At 48.5% G+C, this 25,827-nt stretch overlaps 10 protein-coding genes across 10 annotated transcripts; 4 read left to right on the forward strand and 6 right to left on the reverse strand.

The window, feature by feature from the left end:
• Positions 1–568: 568 nt before the first annotated feature.
• On the forward strand, positions 569–1,398 carry FIESC28_00082 (uncharacterized protein; the record flags this gene model as incomplete). Its single annotated transcript, XM_031154233.1, has 2 exons — positions 569–595; positions 811–1,398. The coding sequence occupies 2 exons, from the start codon at positions 569–571 to the stop codon at positions 1,396–1,398; spliced, it is 615 nt and encodes a 204-aa protein (XP_031021700.1).
• A 585-nt stretch (positions 1,399–1,983) lies between these two features.
• FIESC28_00083 (uncharacterized protein) lies at positions 1,984–2,700 on the reverse strand (the record flags this gene model as incomplete). Its single annotated transcript, XM_031154234.1, has 2 exons — positions 1,984–2,292; positions 2,488–2,700. The coding sequence occupies 2 exons, from the start codon at positions 2,698–2,700 to the stop codon at positions 1,984–1,986; spliced, it is 522 nt and encodes a 173-aa protein (XP_031021701.1).
• An 884-nt stretch (positions 2,701–3,584) lies between these two features.
• FIESC28_00084 (uncharacterized protein) lies at positions 3,585–4,579 on the reverse strand (the record flags this gene model as incomplete). Its single annotated transcript, XM_031154235.1, has 2 exons — positions 3,585–4,439; positions 4,499–4,579. The coding sequence occupies 2 exons, from the start codon at positions 4,577–4,579 to the stop codon at positions 3,585–3,587; spliced, it is 936 nt and encodes a 311-aa protein (XP_031021702.1).
• A 4,420-nt stretch (positions 4,580–8,999) lies between these two features.
• FIESC28_00085 (uncharacterized protein) lies at positions 9,000–10,241 on the forward strand (the record flags this gene model as incomplete). Its single annotated transcript, XM_031154236.1, has 4 exons — positions 9,000–9,155; positions 9,206–9,423; positions 9,479–9,889; positions 9,950–10,241. 4 exons carry the CDS (start codon positions 9,000–9,002, stop codon positions 10,239–10,241), a joined length of 1,077 nt encoding a protein of 358 aa, XP_031021703.1.
• Positions 10,242–10,537: 296 nt separating this feature from the next.
• FIESC28_00086 (uncharacterized protein) lies at positions 10,538–11,163 on the reverse strand (the record flags this gene model as incomplete). Its single annotated transcript, XM_031154237.1, has 2 exons — positions 10,538–10,950; positions 11,022–11,163. The coding sequence occupies 2 exons, from the start codon at positions 11,161–11,163 to the stop codon at positions 10,538–10,540; spliced, it is 555 nt and encodes a 184-aa protein (XP_031021704.1).
• Positions 11,164–11,748: 585 nt separating this feature from the next.
• On the reverse strand, positions 11,749–13,065 carry FIESC28_00087 (uncharacterized protein; the record flags this gene model as incomplete). The annotated part of the gene is made up of 2 exons (XM_031154238.1): positions 11,749–12,842; positions 12,990–13,065. 2 exons carry the CDS (start codon positions 13,063–13,065, stop codon positions 11,749–11,751), a joined length of 1,170 nt encoding a protein of 389 aa, XP_031021705.1.
• Positions 13,066–15,083: 2,018 nt separating this feature from the next.
• Positions 15,084–17,340, reverse strand: FIESC28_00088 (uncharacterized protein; the record flags this gene model as incomplete). The annotated part of the gene is made up of 3 exons (XM_031154239.1): positions 15,084–16,097; positions 16,443–17,190; positions 17,243–17,340. The coding sequence occupies 3 exons, from the start codon at positions 17,338–17,340 to the stop codon at positions 15,084–15,086; spliced, it is 1,860 nt and encodes a 619-aa protein (XP_031021706.1).
• A 338-nt stretch (positions 17,341–17,678) lies between these two features.
• Positions 17,679–18,587, forward strand: FIESC28_00089 (uncharacterized protein; the record flags this gene model as incomplete). The annotated part of the gene is made up of 1 exon (XM_031154240.1): positions 17,679–18,587. One exon carries the CDS (start codon positions 17,679–17,681, stop codon positions 18,585–18,587), a length of 909 nt encoding a protein of 302 aa, XP_031021707.1.
• Positions 18,588–18,913: 326 nt separating this feature from the next.
• Positions 18,914–22,259, reverse strand: FIESC28_00090 (uncharacterized protein; the record flags this gene model as incomplete). Its single annotated transcript, XM_031154241.1, has 4 exons — positions 18,914–21,588; positions 21,647–21,937; positions 21,996–22,108; positions 22,168–22,259. The coding sequence occupies 4 exons, from the start codon at positions 22,257–22,259 to the stop codon at positions 18,914–18,916; spliced, it is 3,171 nt and encodes a 1,056-aa protein (XP_031021708.1).
• Positions 22,260–24,028: 1,769 nt separating this feature from the next.
• Positions 24,029–25,342, forward strand: FIESC28_00091 (uncharacterized protein; the record flags this gene model as incomplete). The annotated part of the gene is made up of 3 exons (XM_031154242.1): positions 24,029–24,339; positions 24,482–24,578; positions 24,629–25,342. 3 exons carry the CDS (start codon positions 24,029–24,031, stop codon positions 25,340–25,342), a joined length of 1,122 nt encoding a protein of 373 aa, XP_031021709.1.
• Between the last annotated feature and the right edge of the window lie 485 nt (positions 25,343–25,827).

A 25,827-nucleotide genomic window follows, 5' to 3' on the forward strand; every position in this document is an offset into this window, starting at 1 on the left:
TTTTTTTTTTTTTCCTGCTGACGATCTGAGGACGATTAAGTTTTGAAAAAGCAAGAATTATAATGAAATGAGAGTATTGTTATGTTTTGATGTTGTTTTAGAAAACTGATGTTTGGTAGTGGTTGTAATCGTGATAGTAATTGACATCTGTAGAAGCTTACAGACAAGTCAATTCCTCGTCTCTCTTGCGGTACCCGTGTCATGATTCAGTGACATGATACATCCCGAGCTTCACCTCCACTTTTATGAGTTATCCACCCAAGCTTCTTGCATACAGTTCGATCTGTATGCAGACTACCTACAGTAGAGTACTTTCCGGAACTGGTAGTACTGTAGAGTTGCACCAATGATATCATGAAAGACTAGGCGGGACACGAGGCCCGGGGATCCTCAATGTAGAAGCTTCCATCATCCCCAGGTCAGGTCCCGTCCCAAGGTCCCTTTAGCTATCTATAAGACGAGGTCCCCTCTTCTTGTGTTCCCGACTCTCTCTTCATTCTCCATCAAACTACTACTTATCTTTGCTTCTCTACTTTGATACCCTCAGACACCCATCAAATCAGTCACAATGGCTCCCAAGATCGCTATCGTCTACGTATGTTTACCCCTCCACATCCATTGTTGCTGTTGCTCCCAACCCCGCCATCATTGTCTCCCCATGATAACATCTGTTACTCATGTGAGATGTTGAACTTTGCCATACACTACAGCGAGCTTGTTCAAAGTCTTACTATTCAATGATACAACTTCCCCTTCCAACCACAAACCTCCATTATGGCTATCATGGACCATTTACTAACTCCTCCCTAGTACTCCATGTACGGCCACATCAAGCAGATGGCCGAGGCCGAGAAGGCCGGCATTGAGAAGGCTGGCGGTACTGCCGACCTCTTCCAGGTCCCCGAAACCCTTCCCGAGGACGTCCTCGCCAAGATGCACGCTCCCCCCAAGCCCACCGATATCCCTACCCTCAACGACCCCTCCATCCTTGAGGGTTACGATGCCTTCCTTCTTGGTATCCCCACCCGTTACGGAAACTTCCCCGCCCAGTGGAAGGCTTTCTGGGACCAAACCGGCAAGCAGTGGGCTTCCGGTGGTTTCTGGGGCAAGATGGCCGGTATCTTTGTCTCTACCGCCTCCCAGGGTGGTGGTCAGGAGACCACTGCTCAGAACGCCATCTCTACCCTCACCCACCACGGCATCATCTACGTCCCCTTCGGTTACGCCAAGGCTTTCGGTACCTTGACTGACCTCTCTGAGGTTCGTGGTGGCAGCGCCTGGGGTGCCGGTACCTTCGCCGGTGGTGACGGTTCCCGCCAGCCCTCGGCCAAGGAGCTCGAGCTCGCTCAGATCCAGGGAGAGCACTTCTACCAGACCGTTGCCAAGTTCACTGGTTGAATGCATGGCAGCAGCCAAGCCAAGGCTGCGCCGGCGGTGACTGAGAACACCAGGCCTGCCGAGGCTGAAAAGAACACTGCACCAAAGCAGGAGGAGAACAAGGGACCGCAAGAACTCAAGGAGGTCAAGGAGGGTCCCTGTGGACTGCCCGCAAAGTGTGTTGTTCAATAGACGAGTTAAACGATAATGCAATGCGATGCTTAGAACTAATACAAAAACATCATGATACCTACTGCCTAAAGAACGCTGATTGTATACGCTGACCACATAATTATGTTTCTGAAACCCAGAAGCTAGTTAATCCTGCCAAAATCATGACAAAGCACTCCACTGCACATCAATTCCATCCTGTTCACTCATGCGCTTGTGCACTTATTTCTTCCTCAGAACACAGATGTCTCCTCTGCAATTGATATCTTGCAGCTCATAGTTGTTGATAATATGCTTTCCTGAACACCTTATCATGCCGATGAAAAGAGCGTCTAGATATGTTGAAGTAGTAGTGCGTTCGACTAGTTTTATCTCGGTTGGAAAGTTCATTCGAGGATCTACAAAGACGTAGATACCTCCTGGCGCCACATTCCTCTAGAACTTCTCAAAGGCTTCGAGTTGTCTTTGCAGCGTGTGGAAGCCGCTGTCCATGATGATGTCAAACTGTCCTGACAACTGAACTGCATCGATGCGGAAGTAGGAGCCGTCGCTTGGGGGGAGAAGATGAGAAGCAGCTGTCGCCTCCCAAAAGTAGACATAGTCTGTCGGGTCTGTCGTATTACTTTTGAGCTGGCCGTCTGTCGTCAAGTCCGTACAAACCGGTTGTGTCTCAGCCGCGAGTAAGTCAAAGTTTTCAGGCAGATAGTCTTGCCATGTTGTATACAAGTCTTTGATTACCTGGGTCTGCCATTACTTGTCAGTCTGTGCTATGTCACCAGAGTATCAGGAGAGATGGCCGTCCAGAGCATAAGAGACGAAATGATTTGGTCACCTTAGGCTAGCTTAAGCCAGCATTTAGGCTACTTTGTTTCTGTAGCCTAGATCTTGGAGGATAATTCGTCTTATATCCAGCTGTGTGTAAGGGGACGAGATACTTACCCGGCGGCAACCCATTCCAAGTTCAAGCATTCTGACAGGTTTGTCATAGCATGACTTGATATATCCTTCAACCAGAAATACATATTCTCTGACAATGGCTTGATCGACTCCGTGACTGCGTGCAACACTTGCAAACTCGGGGACGACAGGGCCGATAGGAGATGAGCCCACCGGGATATTTATGCTTGCCATAGTGACCACCATTGTGTTCATGGTTGCTATCGTGGCCGGAATTGTGCTTATGGTTGCTATCGTGGCCGGAATTGTGTTCATGCTTGCTATTGCAGCTGTCCGCTTGCTGTACAATCTTTAGTCTAGTGTGCCGACAGAACGATGATAAAACTCACTCGAAGTTGAAGGTGTGGAAGTCTTCCAATCCTTGGTAGCCTGCCTTGTATGCGTTCGTCATAATTTCCCAGCTCACAGCACTAATCTGCCTCGAATAATAGAAAACAAGCATAGAGCAGGCAAACAACACCAGCAGTGAACTAAACCTGAGCATGCGGCCGGCCCATTGATAAACCCCCGTTCTGTGAGCCTGAAAGATGATGTGGTCCCGCATTTGGTAAAACCACCTTCGTTGTGCTTCAAACATGATGTTGGCGGTATTTCTGCCAAGACTAGTGACGGGTTAATGCTGCAGTAAGCAGTAAAGTGGTGTGACGATAGATACGATGAAGCTATGCAGTGTGAGGCTATGAGAAGATGGATGAAGAAAGATGGATTGCGAGCAGTGACGGGATAAGTATAGACACATACTAATGCTTCCCTGTGTACTGGAAGGTGCAACAGCTTCCAAGGTAAGAACGCAGTTGCTACTACCTCCTAGGCGACCTACCCAGATACCTTGGGCTGATAGTGCTTGCCTTAGTAGGTAGGGCCTACCGGAATAGCAAGAAGATGGCTCTTTTCATATGATGGGACATTATTATGAAGGGGTTTTGGTTTCCGAATACAGGAAATTGATAAGGAAAGAACAAAGGGTATCTTCCATGCAACGTAGACTAATCTTAAAATCCCACCCCGATGATATTGTTTTAGAGGCGCACTTTCCCCAAACAAAACAAAACCCAAGCCTCGATTTTTATTCCTATTCCCTATTTTCGAAACAAATTCGTTCGCGATCCCTGTGGGTTGTCCTGCAGTTCTCCGTCGTAGACTTTTGCTCGCTCATCTCGGAAAGGCTTTGCCACTTCGATTTCTCCACGATAGATCTCGATCACATTAACAAGCGGAAGGATAAGAAGGAGCAAGGACAGAAGCTGCCCGAAACTCCAGACGGTTTCACCCTGGTCTTTCAGCTCGATCGATGGGTTACCAAATGCTTGGGACAAGATAATAATGCGAACTGCGGCACCGACCGCGATGGCCGTCATCAAAACCAGCCCGACAATCTGGATGACCTTGTAGAATCTTTGCTGCTTGCTGTGGAGGTACCAAGTAGCCAGACCGAAAACGATGCAGTTGCCAGCGATAACGACGATCGTTCCAACATAAGACAGTCCAGCCATCGACGCAGCCCCGTTGCCGTCAACTTTCCACACGCAAGCGATAGGTAGAGTCTTGTCGTCCAAGCCTTTCGAAACACCTTCGAGAACAAAGATACCAGAGACGCAAGACAGCGCCAGGTTGACAAACATGAGAAACTGTCGCAACCATCGAATTACCCAATCGCGGCGATAATCCTGCTTGAGGGCCAGCAGCGTTGTGTTGTGAGTCGCCATGGAAAGAAGCGACAGCATCCAGATGAGGAAAAAGTGATATGGCACGAGACTGTTCATCTTAGCAAGCCCAACGCTCTGGATACCAATTCCTTGCATGATTTGAGAGTCGCTGTAGCCGTTGAGCAGCTTCCGTCGGATGACAGAGTCCTTGCCTCGCATTTCGGCGAAAATTACACTACTCGATAGGACGATGGCGAGCAACGCCGTGATCATAAAGGACAACAGGATCTGTCAAGCTCTGTTAGCTGTTTGCGCCTCCCTTGAATTCCATTCAAATCAAAGCTTACACCAGCGCCTGCGACGCCCGCGTCGCTGGCCGTAGGGGCGGTCGCATTTCGACTGCAGTTGGCCTCTTCGAATAACGCCATGGTGAAAATCAATAAGCAGAATCAATGAACGTGTGGTATACGCAGAGAAAAGATGGAAGGCATCACCAAAAGACAGAAGAAGTCATATCAAGGGTTCAAAGAGTGACTGGACCGGGGCGCAAAGGAAAGGAATTGTTATGACGTTTAAGCGCGGAACCCCTGGTCGGTCGGATTTCTGAAACAGGGTCTTTGTCAGGATCTACGAACGAGATTGCGGAGTCACTGGATGGCATTACAAGTTGGCACTGAGGCTGTGTTGAAGATGTTTGGCCTAAATACTGCCAGCGCATAAACAACCGGGTGTCATCTTCATGTTTGAAAGAGCATGCATGCATGGTTTGGTGATGCTTAGTTGCCACGCAGCTTTGTTCTTAAGCCATTACCTTCCTACAGTCATTCTCGTCATCCGGCCCTCAAAGCAATCGTCTTTGTTGGGTTTCTAACACAGTTGCAATCAAACCAAGCCATTCTACAGTACAATACCACAATGAGCAAAAATCTCAGATCGAATGTCATGCTCAATTTCCTGGGCCCCGCATGGTTTCTTATAGCGGCGCTAGGAAAATGAAACAATTGACGATCATCGTCCACTTTGTTCTAATGTTAGTAAACAAAGTTACGCCTTTGTCTTTGGTACTCTGTCAGCCTATCTGCATACAGCGTTGTCCGAAATCCTTAATAGATCTAGAGTTGTTATGCGCATTCAGAACTCGCATCCCATCACACCAACCAAACTTGAAAACCAGAAAGCAGATCAGCCAACGAGATTTAAGCGGGATTCCGAACATAGGTTCACTACGGGTATTGACAGAAAGCGCCGACCACATAAACGATTGATATACAACATATTTGCAGGAGAAATAGACATCCGACTTTGACAAGCAGTTACCCAATGGGTCAACTTCCAATACGTCTTATCCCTATTGTACATGTTTTCATTCGCTCACAAGCGAGACCAGCGGCACAGCGACCTTTTGCATGGTAAAACGGAATGTCATTGTTGTTTCCCAGTCCGTGATGGTATTTAGAGCTCCGAAAGGAAGTTTCAAGCTCTGCGACAAAGGCAATCCCTACAGATCTCTTACAGTATGCTTTTCAGGGCTACGTACTGCAATTGAGGCGGGAAGTAATGCGAGAAGAGACGACGATCTTGCAAGAATTGTCTCATGCGAAGCAACACAAAAAGAAATGCGAAGTAACACGCCTGCTTCGTAGACCAAACCTGTCGAGGTGCCAGGCGGCGTAGTAGTCTATGGCACACAGTGGTAACCCCCCCTTCCTTTTCCTTTTGGCTTCGTATCCCACTCTCCGAGTAGAGAGAACAGGTTATCGCAAATGTGCCAAGACCGTTATTTTCAGCTCTCTTCAACGGGAAGTCGAGAATGCAGCTCAGACCAGGCCAGGACAAGCCAGAGCATATTCGTGGCTGACATAAAGTGATCTATCGAACAAGCAAAGTCGATGCCTGATCCCAGTATGCAACTTACTGTACATTCAACTGTCACATCAAAAGAAAGCTGCTGACGGATGTGCGGTGCGGAGGAAGTGATCTGCGGGCTTTTGGGGGCAATCATCATGGTCCAGGACTCGAGAAAGACAACAAGCGACAGAAGGATTGTAGGCGAGTTACCCAAAATTGCGACTTGCAGGGGGGGAAAGGTGACTCTCACCGTGTGTTGGACACACCCGTAGGTGAGCAAGGCCTCAAAGGTACTAGCTTGACCCGACAGTTTGGTATCGTGGTGATAGAGGCTGCGTTGCCCACATGAGCTCCATTCACATGACAGAGGCTTCAGACGGGGACTTGTTCCGCTGCAACTATGTGGATAAAACTTGTCAATCGAAGACTGACTGTAGACAGGATGCGGCCGCCCACCTAACCCAGCCCAGCCCAACCGTTTTCTCGATCCCACTGTACCTCAGCCGTCCTTCCTTTGTCTTTGTCTTTCTCGGTTGGTCTCGCTTGTTGCTTCCTTCGCCTATGCGACTCCGACTAGGGTTTATCGATCTTTTCCATAAGGCCACGCGAATGTACAGAAGGCTGTCTTGACTAAGTAGTCTCGGTCAAGCTCAGGCGGAATACATATTGTCTCGAATATGTTGGGCCCTGCACATCACGCACTTCTGCTGCAGCCGTTTGAAGAAAAGCATCTCTAGTTTTTCTGTAGGATGTGGCTTGCCTCAGCCCACGCATTTGAGACAAGCAAACAAGGGGTTGCTGCCGTCATCTCAGTTCATGTCGGAACAGCTCTGGCCGGAGCAATACTTCACAATCCTTCCGTAGGCCAACCGCAAATGTCAATCAACTGTGTTGGGAGGAAATAACCACGGAACCGAAGGGAAATTTACTTGGGCCCAACGAACTGCCTGTCTCAGCCTATGGAGCAGAACCAACAGCTCAGTACATGAAATGATACTGACCGGGTTAAGGGCAATCTAGACTATCCTTGCCCCTCAACTCACGTCGGCTGTGAAGGTACAGACGATGCAGCAGTTTGTTTGCTCTTGTAATCATGCATGAAGCAGGTTGGTGTGGAAATGGAAGGATTGTATACATCCCTTCCCTTTTCTCTTCTTTGTTCTTGGTCCGACCTTCACTTATAGAGGTCGTATCGCTCCCACAAAAAGGTTATCGAGATCACCCACTCATCCATCGCAACTTCTTTCATCCACCATGCTTTTACTACCCAGGCATCACGCAGGACTTAATGGCCCAGCCTTTGGTCTTGAACTTGACCGTCCTCAATATTCCACTCGAAAGCGCTCCGTGAGTCGGCCAATCTGGCAACCTACACCTCCTCAGGCCGTCAGAGTGTCGACGATAGAACGCCTCCCATCCGAAGTCAAGAATATCATCTTCTCACATTTGGACTACCAGTCTCTCATCTTCCTTTCCATGACGAATCGGCACTTCCACCGTTCGGTGATTCCTCAGCAAATAGCAAGCACATTGGACAAGTTCTCGTTTGTTATGAGAGCAGCAAAGGATTTCCCACAACATCGATCCAGCGAGACAAGAAAGAGACACCAACCCGGCAATTCCGAATGTTATTACTGCTTCCGGGTCAGAGGTCCCGGGCACTTTGACGTCCTTCAAGATACAACAGCGTGTTTTGACCCACAAGGCCGTGTCGTATCGGATCGGCCACCCGGGCCCGATGACAAGGTTGTAGAGCTGCGTCGGTTCTGTATCGAGTGCGGGCTCAAGGCAGGATTTCACAGACCATCTGACTGCCTGGAAACAAAGACAGGCCAGAATCTCTGGGTCTGTGAATGTCTAAGAGTTTGGGAGAAACCTGGTTGCTTGCGTTGCCCAGACTGTTCCTCAACATGCCCATTGCGACCAAAGAAGAAGTGGTGTCAACTTGTACAGTCTACGTGGTGAGCTTAGGATCTGGATTTGCTCTGTTGCATTAGGGCATCTAATGACGAGGATATTGGCGAAGCGATTATGCACGCTTATGGAGACACCGACCATGCATGAGGCGAATCCAACAACTGGAAGCAGGAGCATGGGCGCTCGTTCGATCTGGGGTCGGGGAAAGGCGATATTTTCATTGGCAACGACAGAAGCGAGGCACTGTTTGATTTATTCTGTTTGTTCTGTCTTGTTTTCATTTCCCTACATAGAGGCTATAAGAGATGGCAACATATGTCAAAGGTCTAGAGTAATTGAATACTGTTATTACATTTCGAACCAATGCCGTGTTGTAATATTAATTGTCACATCAGTGTGTACTTGAGCTTATGTTGGTTTGCAAGTCTGGGCAACACTACCGTCTGTTTCTTCAACTTACATAGATTTAGTGTGGAATACTAGCAATGCGAGCCGTAGATTGTCATTTGATCTCACACGTTTCGAGCTCTCAACCATGCAGTTCAAGCCTCACTTCTTTTCTTTTATGGTCTGTGCCTAAGCAAGGCAGCTGGAATTATCATGTAGGTGCACTGAAAGAATGAATGTTTCGCCAGAAAGGATAGTCAAGTTATGGGTTTGGTGTCTCTTGTCGATGGCTTTGTAGCATTGTGCTGGACAATAGCGTTCTACCAGAAGTAGTATAATGGAATATCTATAATGCTTTCGCCTCTACTGAGATATCCTTTGTGAGTTTGCTTCGGTGTTTTAGGTGTGTTGTCAATCCCAAACCTTTAACTACCATGATGCACTATGGGTAACGGCATATTCGGTGTTGGCTGTTGCTTTATTTGTTTCAATATTTGAAAAGCAATTCGAGTTGCTGTGAATCACAGCCACCTTCTGGAATATCTATAAAGGCTCTTAACTCCCTGCCAATAAAGCCTTTTCCTTCTTCCATCATCATCCCAACCAAGACTACAGCCGCCTCGTGAACCAATCTCGTCAGGCCTCGAGGCATTACTAGTGTCGCTTTCATCGCCATCCATCTCAAGTTCAAACAAGATGAGTGATCGCAACAGAACACCCCCCGATCGGGTCCTTGTGCCAACCCTGGCTACATCAGCCGTCGATGACATCTCAACTCTGGATCCTCAGCCAGAGGACCAACCCAAGGAGCATTCCAGTCGCATTGCTACCGGTAACAAACAAGAGATAGAGGTGCAAACTACCTTTTAATTGACTCAACAACAATTAACAACCTGTCTTAGTCCACCGACAATCAACAAGAGATCGAAGATGACATCTCGCTTGCTTCACATCAAGGCCTACATGATAACCAAACCAACATGTTCGAAACTGGTCTATCTGAATCGTTTGAGGCTGTGGCGATTGAGTACAGCGGAACTTCGGACTCTGACCTTGGCTCTGGCTCCGATATGGACTCCGTTTCAGATGATGAGGACTCTGAGGATCAGGCGACTGACGAGTATACCATCTTGCTCAGACTGTATAAGGTATTATTACTGACTCAAGCTCATTAGGTTCGTCCGTACCGTCACAGCCCATCATGACGCTCTAAAGGATGTTCTTGATTCTCGCAACCTTGAAACTGGCGACATGGAAGCCATCGATCCCTCTGAACGCAACATGGAGCCAGCGTCGTTGCCCCTGATCCCATCAGTAAGCACTGAGGTTATCTTCAAAAACAGTTACTTCCAAGTGAAGCGATCGCAGCTTGCAGGATGGGGTGCTTTCGCCATTCGCCGACTTGAAAAGGGGGACAAGATTCTCGTGGAGAAGCCGCTCTTCACAGCCACCAACCAGTCCCTCTTCGATGGCTTCGCCAACCTGAGCAAGCCATTGCGAGCTGTCGCTTACAGCCTCCATGCAAACAGCAACCTGGAGAGGATCAAGACTGGGCCGATTGAGACGCTCATATGGAAGACAAATGCGTGAGTTGGGGACTGGGAATTGGATCATTTTCAGTGCCTTTAAGCTGATACATCTTTTAGCTTCTCAACAGACTATGGGGATTCAGAAGCAGGCCTCTTTCCAATCGCATCTCGATTCAATCATGCCTGCAACCCTATGCAGACCGTCGACTGGCACTACAATTACAACGACCAAACTCTAGAGATGATAGTCCAGGCTGATGTAGTCAAGGCCGGCGAAGAACTCACCATCTCGTACGACTGGCTGAGCCCCCTGGGCCTGTATGACAGATATGGCTTCAAGTGCAGCTGCGGAGGATGCCCTGGACTCTCGGATGAAGAGCTGGCGGAGAGGGAAAAGAGACAGTGGTAGTAATGGGTAACGGAAGAATCGTCCTCTAAGGCTTAGGCTACAGAAGTAAAGTAGCTCAGATGCTAGTTTAAGCTACTATAAGATAGCTAGATCATTTGATCTCTTATGCTCTCGGCAGCCAATTCTTCTGGGTATAACCAGTAGGGTCGCAAAATAGCCTGGACTTGGGTAGTATGCTGTTGGGTATCTTCTATTGCATTACAATCGTCTCGTACAGTTTTATACATATATCATAGTGCCCATTTCCTCTGAGCGTTCTGACAATTTGGATACTTAATGGTCTCGCAAGGAATCCTTCAATTGGGACTGGACACATGGGAGAAGGTCTTCTCTTGACCAAGCTTGCTCAATAGTCCAGGTTGTATCCTTAATCTCGCTTCAATGTCCTTCTCGGGTATTCCTCGATCGCGAAACTTCATGGCATCGACCAACGTCCTCATGTCGAGAAACCGTCGGCCACCACGTCCCATATTTGCGAAATCCTCCTCGGCCTCATCCTGTAGTCTGTCTCGAGCTCCGAGCGCAACCAGGGTCGGGTTGGTTCGAGTCGGTGCAAAGTGAGGACCTGGGACTGCCGATGATCCGAGCGGTGTCGCAGCAGTAGACGAAGGCGAGTAAGTAGGGTTCGAGTCGGCAATGCCCATCTGGTGCAGGCGTCGCGAGAAATCGCCAGTAGGGAAATCGGGGTCTTGAGCATCAGTTCGAATAGCTATAAGCAAGAGTCAGCGGGGAGCCAAGAGCCATGGCATATTTCGGTTCACTTGCCTTCATCTTTTGCACTGTTCCCTAGAGTCTTGGGCTGGGTTTTGGGTGCCTCTGCCCTTGGTTGGCGTGCAACTGCTTGGGGAACTGCAGCTCCCGGAGCTCGAGCTGGATACTTTCGCGCTGCGCCTTTGGCGACTTTGGATGAAGAAGAACCCATTGTGACTGTAGGAGAGGGGCTCTGCAGAATTGAAGCCAGCAATAAGTAATGAATGCACGGAATGGGAAGATCAACGAGGCTCAAGCTAAAGTCTCAAGCAGGAAGTGGCGGACCTTTTCGATGATGATGTTATCGATATCGGTGCGCAATTCTTCCGTAATCAATCACAACCAACTCATACCTCGAACAACAAGATCACACGCTTGACCCAGTCACCAGATGGATATCAGAAGAATTGTCCTCTAGGGCTTAGGAAACAGAAATAAAGCAGTCTAAGCTGACCTAAAATGACTAAATTATCTCGTCTCTTATCCTCGCTTGGGTTAATTCTTCTGACAGCCCGAGGGTCACCTAATATAAGTACAGCATGCAGGTATTAATTATTATTTTCTCATCAATTCGAGTCTCAAGTCGTCTGCAGATGCCCAGGGCACATACTCTCACAGTCAAGTCTATTGATGACTACAGCACTGAATAATCAAGATAACACAGGTCAGGTCAGATTAGGCTCTTTCCAAGCACTATTGTTGTCAACATATCTCATCAACGGATACTTGGGTATCTTTTTGTCTGAGAACTCCTAATCTAGGAAGACAACCGAGGATTACAACCAGGCCTAAGTCCAGGATAGACTTGGTCGACTTGCTGCTGCTGACCCCGGTCCCTGGTCCTAAGAATCTGGGGAGTTTGGGGTACTTCGACTTTCTCGCTTTTCGGAGGCTGAATGAACCTCCACTTGGGTTTGATCATTCGACCACGTTCATCCTCGAGCCACTGGAACGATCCATTGCTCAGTGCCACGGGCTTGCCTGCGATCGTTGATTCATCTCCAGGCTCTAGACGAGCTCCTGTTATTAGGTGTCGCCAGTATGCTTCACCCTGAGGATCAACCTCACGAACAGCAAGCTTAACAAGCTGTGTGCTTGGAAGGTGGAGGTCGCAGAGGAAGTGGCCGATGAGATATGGTCCGGGTACGCCATTATACGCCAGATGCCGACTCATGTTAATCTGGTAGCTGAGGTATATGTCTGGGTCCGACATTTGAGATGGGCTTATTGCTGGAGGGCGTCGGGTGATAGATTGCGGATCGAATGAGGGGATCTGCTGGCTTGCAAGATTGGTGGTGATGAAGCGATGTTCGGTAGAGTCTTCGTTGTTTATACCATTGCGATCATGTTTCCTAGTCGGCTTGAGTTGAGTGGTAGACTTCTTGGACACCTGGGCAACCTTTGGAGCCTTCGACGCATCTTGTTTATTCTGCTTGGAGTTTTGGCGTCGACCCCAACGATTCTGGTTACTAGCCAGTGCGTTAGGTGAGAGATCATAGGGTGGTCTGCTGGACGGCTGTGTGCCGACTGGAAAATGAGCTGGCTGGGGAAGTGCCGTAAGGTCATAGATGGGACTATCGGCATCTCGCTGTGATGCAGCATGAAGTTGCTGTACAGCAAAGGGCTGGGGTGCGGCAAGAGCTCGCGATACAGTCGGAGGTCGAGGTGCAGCAAAAGTCTGCGATGCGCCGAGGCTTTGGGGATTCACTGTGATGTTGTCCGCGGTTTGGTCTGAACTTCTTGGACTCCAGTTCACCGGTGCGCGCTTACGAGAAGCCATAGGTGTGCAGTTTCCGGCAACCTCAATACAGTCCTTGGTCTCTTCTGGGGGCGTGCGGTTGGATACTCCCTCTGCGAGCTCAAATCAGTCTTCAGTCTCTTCAGATACAGAGTCACACATACCCTAAGGAGCTTTGCTGCCGCTGTTGATAGTCAAGGAATCGTCGATATCTTCGCAAAGGGGATCGGGGGATTCGTTGGCTGATCGGCCTGGGATACTCGCTCTGATTCTAACTCGGGGCGTTGACTTGGAGTGCAGAAGCAGCTCTTCCTGGGTTGCAGCGGTAGCAGTCATTTTTTAAACTCTTTTTGGCTTCAGAGCCTAAGGCGATAATGTCCGCGTAAATGTATGTTGGAGAGTTAATACCGAAGCTTAATGCTGATGGCGATGTGGATGTTGAGGTTATCTTCAGTACCTGTACAAAACGTTGAACAAACAAGGATGAAAGAGACTGGCTCGAGCGCGGGAAGGCACATGCAGTTTTATGAAGTAGCGCTGGAGATTATAGAAGGAGAAATAAAAGCTGGAGTTGGCAGTGACAGTGACAGTAGCAGTGGCAGTGTCAGTGTCAGTGTCAGTGTAAGGGACGAAAGTTAGGTTCGCTGTTGCCTTACCGAGAAATAAGAGCACTCGGTTGCATCTTTACATAGCAACTCGAAATATTACGAATGATTGCTTCAATAGCTTTTTAGCATATACTACAGACAGAACAAGGCCAAAAAGGGTCGCTTCACAAAAGCATGCAAGGTTTTGCTTTACTGGTTGTCAACTGACATTGTGTTGAAGCAAGACAGGTGTGAGGCAAGATCCATCCTACTTAGCTCTATTGTTCAAGTCTCAAATGAACAGTAGAGGGCCGGTGAGTCTATAAGTCTTGGATTCCCAAGAGATTAAAACAACGTAACTGGTTGGCTGAACTTTCTGGTATTACAACCATGAAGCTTTGCATCTTGATGACAAGAGGTGTGGTACTGATCCCCACGAATGGGGTATATAATAGTAAATCTGGCTTTCGTTATCAACAAGCGCCCTTGTAGCTCAGTGGTAGAGCGTTGCACTTGTAATGCAAAGGTCCATTGTTCAATCCAGTGCGGGGGCATTACAGCTTAACTTTTTGCCTTTCGCTTAACCTGTCTACCCAGCATTTGCTTTATTCTTCTAAAGCCTGTGCTTCTCTTTTTTGTCCCTCTCCTACACTTCATCACTTAATTGGGGAGATATAAGTTGTATAGTGTCTAGTATAGGTATGCAGTAACTACATGCCTGGCTTTCCCTGGCTTCATCCTCACAGAGTAGCCCATTAAATGAATATCCCACATAAGAGTACATGTAGAAGGTCATCGCTGTAAAGAGGTCAAGCATTGGTCATTGGTATTGATTAACAAGAGAGAGTGAGAATTTTATGCTGTTGTAAAAGTAGCTTTTATTATACGATAAGGGACCAGAATTCTTGACTGATTCGTATACAGAAGGGGCAATAGTGAGAAGCCTAGACTGCCTGGAAGGGATGAGGTTACTCGAATTGACAGTAAGTTATGCATGCGCCGCAAGGGTCTTATAGATCAATTCCGAAAACCTCTTTCAACCAAATGCCTTTATAGCTCAGTGGTAGAGCGTTGCACTTGTAATGCAAAGGTCCATTGTTCAATCCAGTGTGGAGGCATTCCTTTTCTTTTGCTCTTATTGCAGTTGCTTTAACCTTTTTAGCCCGCGCAATGCCTGGCTGGGTCTGCGATGCTTTCTGCTTTATCAAGGACTGAGTGGTGGTTGCAACGCGTTGTTATGCGAACAATTGGCCAACATTCAAATAGCATCTACATAGAACTAGAACAGAACAGGCAACTGGGCTGTTATGATCTCTTTAGGAATAGGCATGTTATATGAACATCGATGAGACCGCTCTCTGTATCCTCATCACAACTAGATTACCTACCTTGACATTTGCATTGACATTGCTCAGAGCAGTTAGAACTGCATACAGCTGCCAGTGTACACTTGCCAACCAAATGTAGTTCTACTTTAACCAGTAACTTCCAATATCCAACCAATGTGCATCAGCCCGAAAATAATCCAAGACCGTCCTACCCTATACGCATTGGTGTGGTGTCTTGCTCACATCATCAACCTGAATCTCAAGACAAAGGATCGAACTCTCATGATAGCGGCACTAGTCATGTCAGGATTGAAACGGTATGTTACGCCAAGACACAGGTTCAAGATGGTGGAAGCATTAACGTGGGTATCATTAAGTTGTTGAGGATGCGCAAGCAGGTGCCTCGAATGAATATAGAGATTTGCCGATTCCAGGCCGATTATGTCCTCCTTTTCTTGCTAGGCGGACCGCCCTTCGTCTTCTTTCCTTTACTTTTAACCGCAGGTGCAGGCGCTTGTTCTTCCTCCACCTCCTCTTCCTCTTCTAACTCGTCAGAGGCGCCGATGGATATCACTTCATCCTCAGCACTCTCGCCCTCACTCTCAGCATCTAACGTGGCTCCAAAGGACGGCTTTCTTGATCGCGCTTCCTCTGTATCACTGCCGAACCCCTCGAATTCTGACTCTTCATCGGCACCATCAGCCTTCTCAAGAGCAGCTTCAGCTTCTTGTTGAAGCTGTGCCTCAGCCTCAGCGTCTTCGTCTTCTACTGGCTCTTCTTGCTTTCGCTTCCGAGGCATCTCTCCGAGTCGTCCCTCACGGTTTCCAACCTTACCGTCGACTTCACCTTCAGCCTTTGGCGCAGGAGTGAACCAAGGGATCTTGCCTCGCATGAAATCGTTGAGGATCATCTTGGCCACACCGTCTAAATCAGGCTCGCCTCCACGGAGGAGACGACCAGCCTTTCGGGCAAGGAGCTCCAAGAGCTCTGTGGAGTTTGTCCATCCCTTCAGCTCATATGTCTTTTCCATGTGATGTTGCTTTACCCGGTTAAGGAGGGGCTGGATGTACTGTTCGGGATGCTCAACCTTCTCAACACGAACGACTCCGCGCAAGACCAGGTCAGTCGGAGAGTCGGTGGATGATGGGGGAACAATTCCAGGACAATCGATCAAGTAAATGCGCTTCATCAAACTGACATATTGCCATACTTTGGTCTCGCCAGGGATAGGCGCGACATTGCAGACCTTCTTCTTGAGGAGGGTGTTGATGATAGAGGACTTTCCAGTGTTGGGACCACCAATCAGTCCGACAGAGATTTGTTTTCTATCAGCGTGTAGGGAGGAGAATTGTCGGAGTAGTTGGATGAGTGAACCCTTTCCGAAGGAGTTTGTGATGGAAGCGTGGAATGCAAGAGTAGGATACTCTTTGGAGAGACTGCGAACCCATCCAGCCTATGTCGAATTAGCTTTCGAACTCATGATAGAGGGAAAAACAAGTATTCAGAAGTATGATATGTCTGTGTCATCACTAAGAAGTATGCAATCGATGCCCCGTAATTGGTTAATGGCATAGGCAGACTTCAACTCAATCGGACACTTGGCCTGTCTCATGATGGTAACCAAAACGGCACACATCAGCCGAACAACAAAACGTTGACGACAGTCGAGACTGGCGGTTAATCTCCCAACGTTATAACAGACAGGTTCCATGGTACATAAGGGAACAAATCCTGACAAAGAACATTGGGGTATAAAGGGGATAGTTGTAAAGGGAGGTAAGAGAGAATGAAAACTTACTGCTACACTAGTAGGAACCAAGTCACACTTGTTCAGGACAAAGATCAAGTGCTTGTGAGGCGCCTCCTCCTTCAAATACTTTTCAACACTCAGGCAACGGGTTCCAACAGGATCTCGAGCATCCAGAACGTGGATAACAACATCTGATGAATCGATGACCTTGTACAGTTCGTTCCAGATACGCTTGGATTGACCCTTATCAAATACAGGCTCGATCGACATGGTGAGTGGCTTATCAGCATCACCAAGAGTCTCAGGATCACCGGAGGCACCACTGAGAAGCTTCTGCTGTTCCAGACGGTCACGGTATGTGTCCATGCTCTTCTCAGTGTCGCCGACCAGATCGTCGAGACTGCTGACACCAAGCTTGACTCGCTTGCGTTGCGCCTTGGGGCCGAAGACTTCAGAGAAAGGCGACGTCTCGACAGTCATCTTGGCCTTGTGCTGCTTGATCCCATTCTCGGTGTCTTTCTCCTTCCCATCGCGAATCAGGCTCATAGGAAGTTTGTTTGACTTGAGAAGAACCTGGTATGGGTCACGAGCCTTCTCATCCATAGCCTCACGGAAGGCGTTGAGGGTGTCCTGGGAGACGACTCGAGTGTTTGTAAACCACTTGCGGTTCGGCTCGATACGAGCGTTGGGAACGTCGCGCGACTGGAACGAGGCAGCCTTGGTGATCTTGCCTTCAGCGTTTCTTTGCGCCTTGCCCTCCTTGTACATGTTAAGGTGCTTGACCTTCTTCGCATCGCTATCATAGTTGTTAGTCTTGCTTGGCCAGCGACCGCAATCCAATGACTTACCGATAGAAGTTTTCGCCCTTGGTGCGAACATTGTTGAGACCATCACCACCTTTACCCTGGCGCTCGCGCCGGGTGGCCTCCTTCTTTCCAGTACCCATGGTGAAAAAGTTGGTCGAGGATACTGGCGACAAAGATAGGCAAATGAAAAGAAAAGATGGGCGATCGAGAAATTTATTCCTCCAGAACTTTTTTCTTAGCAGCAGAAAATGAGCCCCACTAACTTCCCGCGGTGGTTGGCGGCGGGGCGCATTGTCAGGGGTCTCTTGCATCGGATCAAGATAATCCGGAAAAATTGATCCGAATGCTCTGCACTTCGATTTTCTCTTGTCGGTTGTTGAGTGAGTCGAGAAGCGGTTTCGACGACAGGGTTACGACGTCAATTGTGATTTCAGATTTAGCCATTCAGTGCTGGACTAGGCGCTGGCTCTCTCCAAAAATGTCTTTCAGCCTCGCGACTTCCTGCTCGAGGGTGGCAGCCCGCCAGCTCCTCACAACCTCGAGAGCGTTTTCGACTTCGGCTGCTACTCTGGAGCAAGTCCCCCCAGAGTCCCCATCCTATATCCGTCTACCTACACCACCCCAGTCCGACGAAAAGAAGCTCCCTCGTGTAAGAGGTCACCTTCCTGTGCCTCGAGAAATCTTTCCCCGCCCCGAGGGCAACCGCAAGGTTAAAGCCGACTACATCAAACAGACCGTTCCCAAGCCAGCCCACAAGCAAAGTCCCAAGAACGAAAGTCAAGTATGGAAGCAAAAGATGGCCGATTCCCGCCGACAGAATCTCGAGACGGGTCTAAAGGAGCTTTGGGTGCGACGAAACCGTCGTGATGCCGCTCAGAACGAGCGTGTAAGTCGCAAGTTTAAGGACCATCACGAGGCCGTCAAGGCACCCGAGCGAGCGGATGATTGGGTCACCAGGAGCACCATAATGTCAAATGTTTTCGACACCAAGACCCATCCTGACGGCAATCGCTTCAACGAAGCAAAGATGAGACGTGCCAAAAACCAAGGAATTATATCAAGAAAGCGCGAGTCTCGCCGAGATGCATTGATGGAACTATATATCAATGCATCCAACTTCATTGTCAGCGAGAAAGAACTGAAAGCTGAGATCGACACTATTTTCGCCGAGGACTTTTTCCACAAGCAAGGATTCGATGCCGGTAAATATGGCGCAGCCGAGAACACCTGGGATGTTTGGGGCAAGCCAACATCTATCAGCGATATGTTGGAGAGCACAACTGGAGTCTCTACAAAGATCATGGACTTTTATGAGACCGAGTACGATCGCTCTGTGAAGCGACAGAAGAGAATTGCTGAGGAGTTTACCGGTGGAAAGATGGAGTAAGCTATTCTATTGGCTTGTACAATATTCTGTATTTCATGTATTACTGTAACTATGCCAGACCTCGCATCTTGAAAGCGAACCCCACGATATGAATGAATGCCAAGTCTGTAAAACTATGTATTTGTTTCTGCGCGTTTGGGCCATCCAAAATGAAAGTCGACACAAGAATTAATTACCTACCCATAAAGAAAGAAAGAACCGATTCCAACGCCAAAAATGTCCAACTCAGTACCTCCCCATCAGCGCTATCATCATATTTAGTACTGCCACCCCTTTACTCTCGATCTAATATCCTCAATGCCATTCCAAACCCAATTCATATCGGTTTATCGCCTCTCAACAAGCAGAATGTGCATAGCAGCATAAGATAAGACAATGAATACCGCAGCGAAGATGCCCAGGTTCCTGATATCAGGCCACATGGCGTCATTGTTGAAACCGAATGAGCTGAGGATTGCTGCGCCAGGAACGGTGATGTCGAGACCGTACTTGCTATCCACAAGGGTAAGTTGAAGAACCTCGTTGACAATCAGCGATTCGAAACCGTAGTGGAAGATGGACAGCGTCTGGAGCCAAAGCGCCCCCTTTGGAGTCGCTTTGTGGTTAAGGAGGAAACCAGCAAACAGAAGACTGAAAAGCATAACTAGACTGCCAATCAGGTTTGCCACGCTACCGTCCTTGCAAACAATTCCAATAAACAAGCACACGGCAGCTGCAGCCATATTGAATAGCACGAGCACCAAGATGAAGTTGAAGAAATGTGACGAGTCAGCTACCAATCCAGTCATGGGATAAATAATGGAGCCCATGAGGATCGGGGGGATGATTCTCAACGGAATAATGTCGAAAAGCACCTTGGCTGCAAAGTATGTAGCAGGTGCGTAATAACCGTTGGCACGTTCTCGAACGAACAGGAGACGTTCGGTAGCGAAAACATTGAGACTTGTGAGGGTGCTGAAACCAAAGAGTGCGAGAAGGAAGAAGAAGAGACCAAGTCGGTTTTGGAAGCCGGGAATGTCGTCGGTGAGGCCATAAAAGAGATAACCCGAGAAAACAGCCAGAACGATAGCAATAGCGTAGTGGGTGAGCATGAGCATCGGGTTTCTGTACAGGTTCTTCCATGTCCTCTGCGATAGAATGATAAATTGGCGCAGGTATCCGACGCGAGCATATCCCTTTCCAACAGCACTGACATGAATATTCGGTCCATCGGCGGTGTATCCGTTCGAATTGGTGCCATTTGCGTTCTCTGCGGTGTTAATGGCTTGTTGAATCTCATCGTGGGTCGAGCGGGCGATCTCTGAATGAATGAATGACTGCGTCATTACATCGAGGTCGGTTCCAGTGGCCGCTGCCGGAGGCAAGTCGTGAGGGTCTTCCACAAGAGGGGCGGTGAGAGTGTCCACAGGGTTCTGATGAAGTCGGTAAGCCCCGTTGTCCTCGCCTCCAGCATCCGAAGAGGCCGCGGTATCAACTGTCTTTCTGCGCGTGAACAACTCACGATCTTGGCGAATCTTAACAGAGTCTCTACGATGGTTCTTAGGTCTGCTTGAGCCGGCATCATCGTCCCCAGAAGTGGTACCCGAGATGCTCGCAACAGACTTAATCGCACGAGTGCTGCTAGGACCAACACTGCTATTGTCGAGGCCAACCGTTCCATCATCAACTGACTGAGTACTGCCAGCGTGCATAGTGAGATCAACAAGATAGTCCGCGATATTGAATCCAGGGGGGCATTCATAACCGATTTCGTCGAAGTAGCTTTGGCACTGGTTGAAAGGGCCGGAATAGACGGTCCTTCCCTGCGCCAGCAGCACCAGCCTGTCGAAAAGAGCCACAATATTAGAGCGAGGTTGGTGGATTGTGAAGATGACGGTTCGCTTGTAAGTCTTCGCAAGAGTTACGAGACACTCAATGACATTGTATGCGTTGTATGCATCGAGACCACTGGTGGGTTCGTCGAGAAACAGGATCGAGGGGCTGGTGACTAGTTCACAGGCGATTCCAACACGTCGCTTCTCACCACCTGAGATGCCACGCCCCTTGCCTTCCTCAGATCCGATCAAGGAATCACGAATATGATGAATACCGAGTTCCTTCTCAACTTCCAAGACTCGTTGCTCCTTAGCCGCACGACCCATGTCGCGAGGAAGTCGAAGGAGAGCACTGGTAAGAATCGTCTCGTGAACGGTGAGAGTAGGGAGCATAGTATCCTCTTGATCCACGAATCCGACGACGTTTTTGTAGTCGTTGTCGTTGACCTTTTCACCATTTACATAGAAGTTGCCGTTGACTTGGCCGCGCTTGTTCTTTCGGGCGAGTATGTCAAGGAAGGTCGTCTTTCCTGCTCCAGAAGCACCCATGATGGCAGTTACTTCTCCCGGCTTGCAAATACCACGGATTCCCGTCAGGATTTGTTTTCCGTTCAGACTATAAGCAACGTCATCGAAGTAGAGAGATGCAGGCTTATGGTCGGCCATCAATTTGGTGCTCTCATCGTCGGAATCCTCGAGGCGGATAGCGCCATAGTTTAGCTTTCGCCTCGACAGATACCATGTCAGGATGATGACGGCAACCAGAAACAGTGAGCAGCCTGCAATGACGCCTGCGATAAGAGGCGTATTGATCTGTTTCACGGGTCGCTTCCAACCAGGTACCTCTGTCTCGTAAAGACATTCGCCAGCGTGACAGTCGAGGAAAATGCTTGAATCGCCAATCAATGCAAGAATCAAGGCATCCATTTCAGGTTCCTTGAAAGCGCAGTCGTGAGTGCCGCCATGCTTCTGAGTACATTCAAATCGTCCAGGGCCTTGAATCGATTGGTCAAGGAAATCCGTTAGGTCAATAGACCCATCCTTGCCACAGAGCATCCTGTCGGGAATGCAGCTGCAACTGATCTTGTTACATTTGTAGGAAGTGGTGTTCTTGGTCTCCTGCCAATCGGCGGTCGAATCGCACTCGGAGAGGTGACAGTAAAAAGATTCAACAGCATCAACCCAAACTGTAGAACTATGTTAGCAATGCATGCGGAAGAAACAAAGCGCAATTATTTAACTGACATTGAAAGTCGCAAGTCTGGTCCTCTTGCGTGCATGTAAAGGTCACCTCGGGGCGCTGCTTGCCAAGCAGAGATGTGATCTTCTGGTTTGTGACATCGCAGATCTGATAGTTATGATTCACGACTTCTCCGTTCTGATAGCACACACCACCTTCTCCCTTCTCCATTAAAGCGTTACAGGCTTTGTTGTCTGTGCAGACATTGCAGTTAATGCCCGTCCAACCCTCGTCGCATTTGCATGTCGAACCCGAGCGCATTGGGCGATCCTTTCCCTTGGGGAGTGAGCCGCAAACTAGCAAGATTGTCAGCCTGTATTCGATGTAAGTCGAGGTAATGGGAAGCGGTCGTACGTGGTTCGAGGCAGTCGTCACCGCCAAATCCCTCAGGACAGTCGCATTTTCCGTTGAACTCGTTACAGCCGGCGTATTGAGCACATGTGTGAGCTGGGAGGAGACAGTTGAAGCTGTATGTGAGTCAGCAAAAGTAATGCGCTTATGTTGATAGCAGTCAGTATCGACGTACCATGGAGGACAACCATCTGGGCGGTCACCCATCAAAGCCAACTGTGCGCGTAGTTGATCGGCCTGCGAATAGGTTGCGTTCTGTGAGGCCATCACGATGCTAGGCCAAAAGGCCACAGCACCTAGTAAGAGGCTCCTCAACGCAGGAGCCATAACCGCAGCAATACGAATATGATGCAGTTTGGTGATGGAACAATTGGATGTTGATGGCAGGTGGTGAAACCTGGTCGGTCGTTGAGCGATGAGCGGCTAAGCGACCCAGGTAGGTATGTACTGTACTGTATGGTATCAGCGCGACCCGGGATAAGCTGTTTGGCCGAGGAGTGGCGCCCCGCGTTCCATTTAGGCACCGGAGGCAGGTACGGAAGGTGCATTGTAGCTGGGGATGGCCGAAAGCTAAGTTATGGTTGGTTGGCACAGCCGCTAACTATGGGTCTCATGACTCGATCTGGACCAGCGTATGCTTCATGCTTCGCAACCAGCACCATGAAACTATGACAGCTTCACCTCTAAAGCCTGCACAGGCCAATGATAACCGTCGTTTTGCCCACGTATCATATCATCTTGAGTTGATTGCGAGTATCTTCAAATCAACCAGACAATGCCTTTGTTACACGAAGAATATGCGCGCTGACACGCGATCATGTTTCATACAGGACTGACGTCATTAACCTCGGCGCGTTTCCCCCGTCTTTTATGGATCAGACAACTTCACATGGACTTTATCTAGCAGAAGGACTTATCATGACCACGACAATCATCATTTCATGATTCACTACGAATGGCCACATTAAAATCACGCATGCAAATGCTATCGCCATCCCGATTCTAGAGCTATCATCGTCTCGGCAAACTCAATTAGTCCTAGTTTCTCGTTTATTTGCCTCTAGGAACACTACCCTAAACTTGGCTCATATGATACTTACTTTTCCCGTCTCTTCGCCTTTCACTTAGGCTGTGAGTTCAGTTTATAGGACGCTAGATCATATCTGCTTTGCGCTATGTAGCGCTGGATTCCATTCGCCTCGTGTCATAATCTTTTCTGGGCTATTTCATGTTGTTCGCGGAGAGCGCCAGTGGCCAGGTCACATGTGGTAAGAGAATCAGAATATGCATCATTCATGTCGCCCGTGATGCAAAGCAGTTTGGTTACAGTTATGAGGGTAATTTGGGCTGCCACTCGCAGACGCCCAGGTCTCAATGAACTAATGGACTGTTTGATTACCGAGCCTGAGTTGCGTATTTCAGATGCTATCAAATACGAAGTCACCTTTGATAGTACTGAAAGTGCTTACCTGATTTGCAACATACCTAGACATGGTAGGTGTCATGATACCAGTAACCAATGTTCAATCAAGCTCTCGATGCCCATACTTCTAGCATCGATTGTCGATGAAATGGACGACTGGTTTGGTGCGTTCTCCCCCAGATTTTACCCCTGTCAATCGGCCTAGCTAATTCGATCAAGCTTTGTGGGGGAAGCTCAAACAAATCATTCATCCATATCAGAGTAGAGTCAAGATATGATAGGGCAGTCAGTCACTGACTCCTGATAAATTAAGCTCTTATGGTAACCCCAATGCATCCAGGGCAACCAAATATCCAATTCCATCTCAGTATAAAAGACATTAGATTGTCCCCTCCTTTATCGTCGAGTAGAGGGCGTTCAAAGGCATTAAGAAGGGCGTGCAAGAGTGGGTCGGGCTGACCCACCTCTTTCGTGCCTACGTGCCTCAGTATAGAAGTTTCATGGTTATGGGCAAGCTTATAAGGCTGCTACAGACGTCCGCTCAAGTTAGAAGTATTCAGCTGCAAATCGAAAGTTTCTACACACAGAACAACAAAACTTTTCAAGCTAAAACATGGTCCGGATTGCCCCCTTCGCCGTCGAACAATGGATGGACGAGTACGAGACAACGCCTGGAGTCCTGAACGTTGCAGAGACATGCGCTGCTTCGGTTTCCATAGACGATTTGGTGGGTATGTGTACAGACGCAAAGACGCCAGGTCCTATTGATACAAGCATCAAACTTACTTATGGTGCTATTCCCGGCTCGCCCCTTTTGCGAGAACGAATTGCTGCCATTTGCAGCAACGAAGACACTCGGCTCGCCGCTGAGGATGTTGTCGTTGCCCAAGGTGCAATTGGTGCCAATTTCTTGGCTCTATATAGGTAGGTAGGCCAGAAAACATACTTCAACCACCTGTACTGTACCTTGAACACCTTTTTGATCTCTATCTAGCCTCCTGGGACCGGGGGACCATGTTGTCTGCGTTTATCCAACATATCAACAGCTATATGACGTTCCACGCAGCATTGGCGCAGAAGTCACGCTGTGGAAGTTGAAAGAAGAAGAAAACTGCGTGCCCAACACAGATGAACTGGCAGACATGATCCAGAAAAACACAAAGGTGAGGATAAAAGAATTGTTGAGAAAACTACGACTCACATGGTGTGCCAGATGATCATAATCAACAATCCCAACAACCCCACGGGAGTACCTATCCCGAACAGTGTGCTAAAACGTATTGCCCAAATCGCACAGGAAAAAGACATAATTCTTTTCTCAGATGAGGTTTACCGGCCGCTATTCCACGGGGGAGCTTCTGGTGAGATGGAAGTACCGCAACCAGCAACGACCTTGGGCTACGAAAAGTCGATTGTGACAGGATCCATGTCGAAAGGATATGCTCTGGCTGGCATCCGAGTTGGGTGGATTGCCAGCAAGGATAAATCGATTATCTCGGCGGTGATGGCGGCACGAGACTATACGACCATCAGCGTCTCGCAGATAGACGACCAAATCGCGAGATATGCTCTGTCGCCAGCAGTGCTGCCATCTCTTGTCGATCGTAACTTGACCTTGGCGAGAACCAATTCGCGTCTGGTCAAGGAGTTTATCGCTCGCTACAAGTCGGTATGCTCATGGGTGGAGCCTACAGCCGGTACAACCGCGTTTGTTCGGTTCAGTAAGGATGGTAAGCCTGTTAACGACGTCGACTTTTGCTTGGATCTGTTGCGTAAGCACAACGTGTTGCTAGTGGCGGGTTCGAAATGTTTTGGTAGCGACGAGGACTTCAAAGGCTATGTGAGAATGGGTTATGTCTGCGAGACAGAGGTTCTGGTCGAGGGACTAAAGCGATTGGGGGCTTGTATCGAGTCAAACTTGTTGTAGTGTAGTCGGGTTCCAAGCGCTGCACGGAACAACGGCATTGCAGCTGGACTTGGCTTAAGGTGTCGTCGTCAGCTGTTAATATCCAACGCTCGCACGGCTGCACGGAAAGTGGGAGAACAGAATGCAGGTGCCAATTAACTGCTACACAACATGACAGAAGAGACAAGGGTTGAATGCAATGCTTTCGAGTTACTGTTGGATCATCCATTTGTTTAGGGAAACTCAATTGATCTGCCAGGTACCGTGTTTAGGGCTGCGCTTTAATTCGATGGCGCTGATGATCAATTCTTGGCGGTCTCATCAGAGTTTACGAACCACTTTATAGAGAACCACTCACTGTAATGTACTGTACAGATACAGTACAGTGTCTCGTATTCTGGATTGGAGAATGAGAAACTGAGATGAGATCAATCCCAAGAGATAGTCTAGATATTCAGTCTATTCAACCAGACTAAACATCTCAAAAAAAAAAAAAAAAAAAAAAA

Source organism: Fusarium coffeatum (genome assembly GCF_003316985.1).
Source record: "Fusarium coffeatum strain FIESC_28 chromosome Unknown BRIP53273_contig_3, whole genome shotgun sequence".
In the NCBI taxonomy this organism is placed as follows: domain Eukaryota; kingdom Fungi; phylum Ascomycota; class Sordariomycetes; order Hypocreales; family Nectriaceae; genus Fusarium; species Fusarium coffeatum.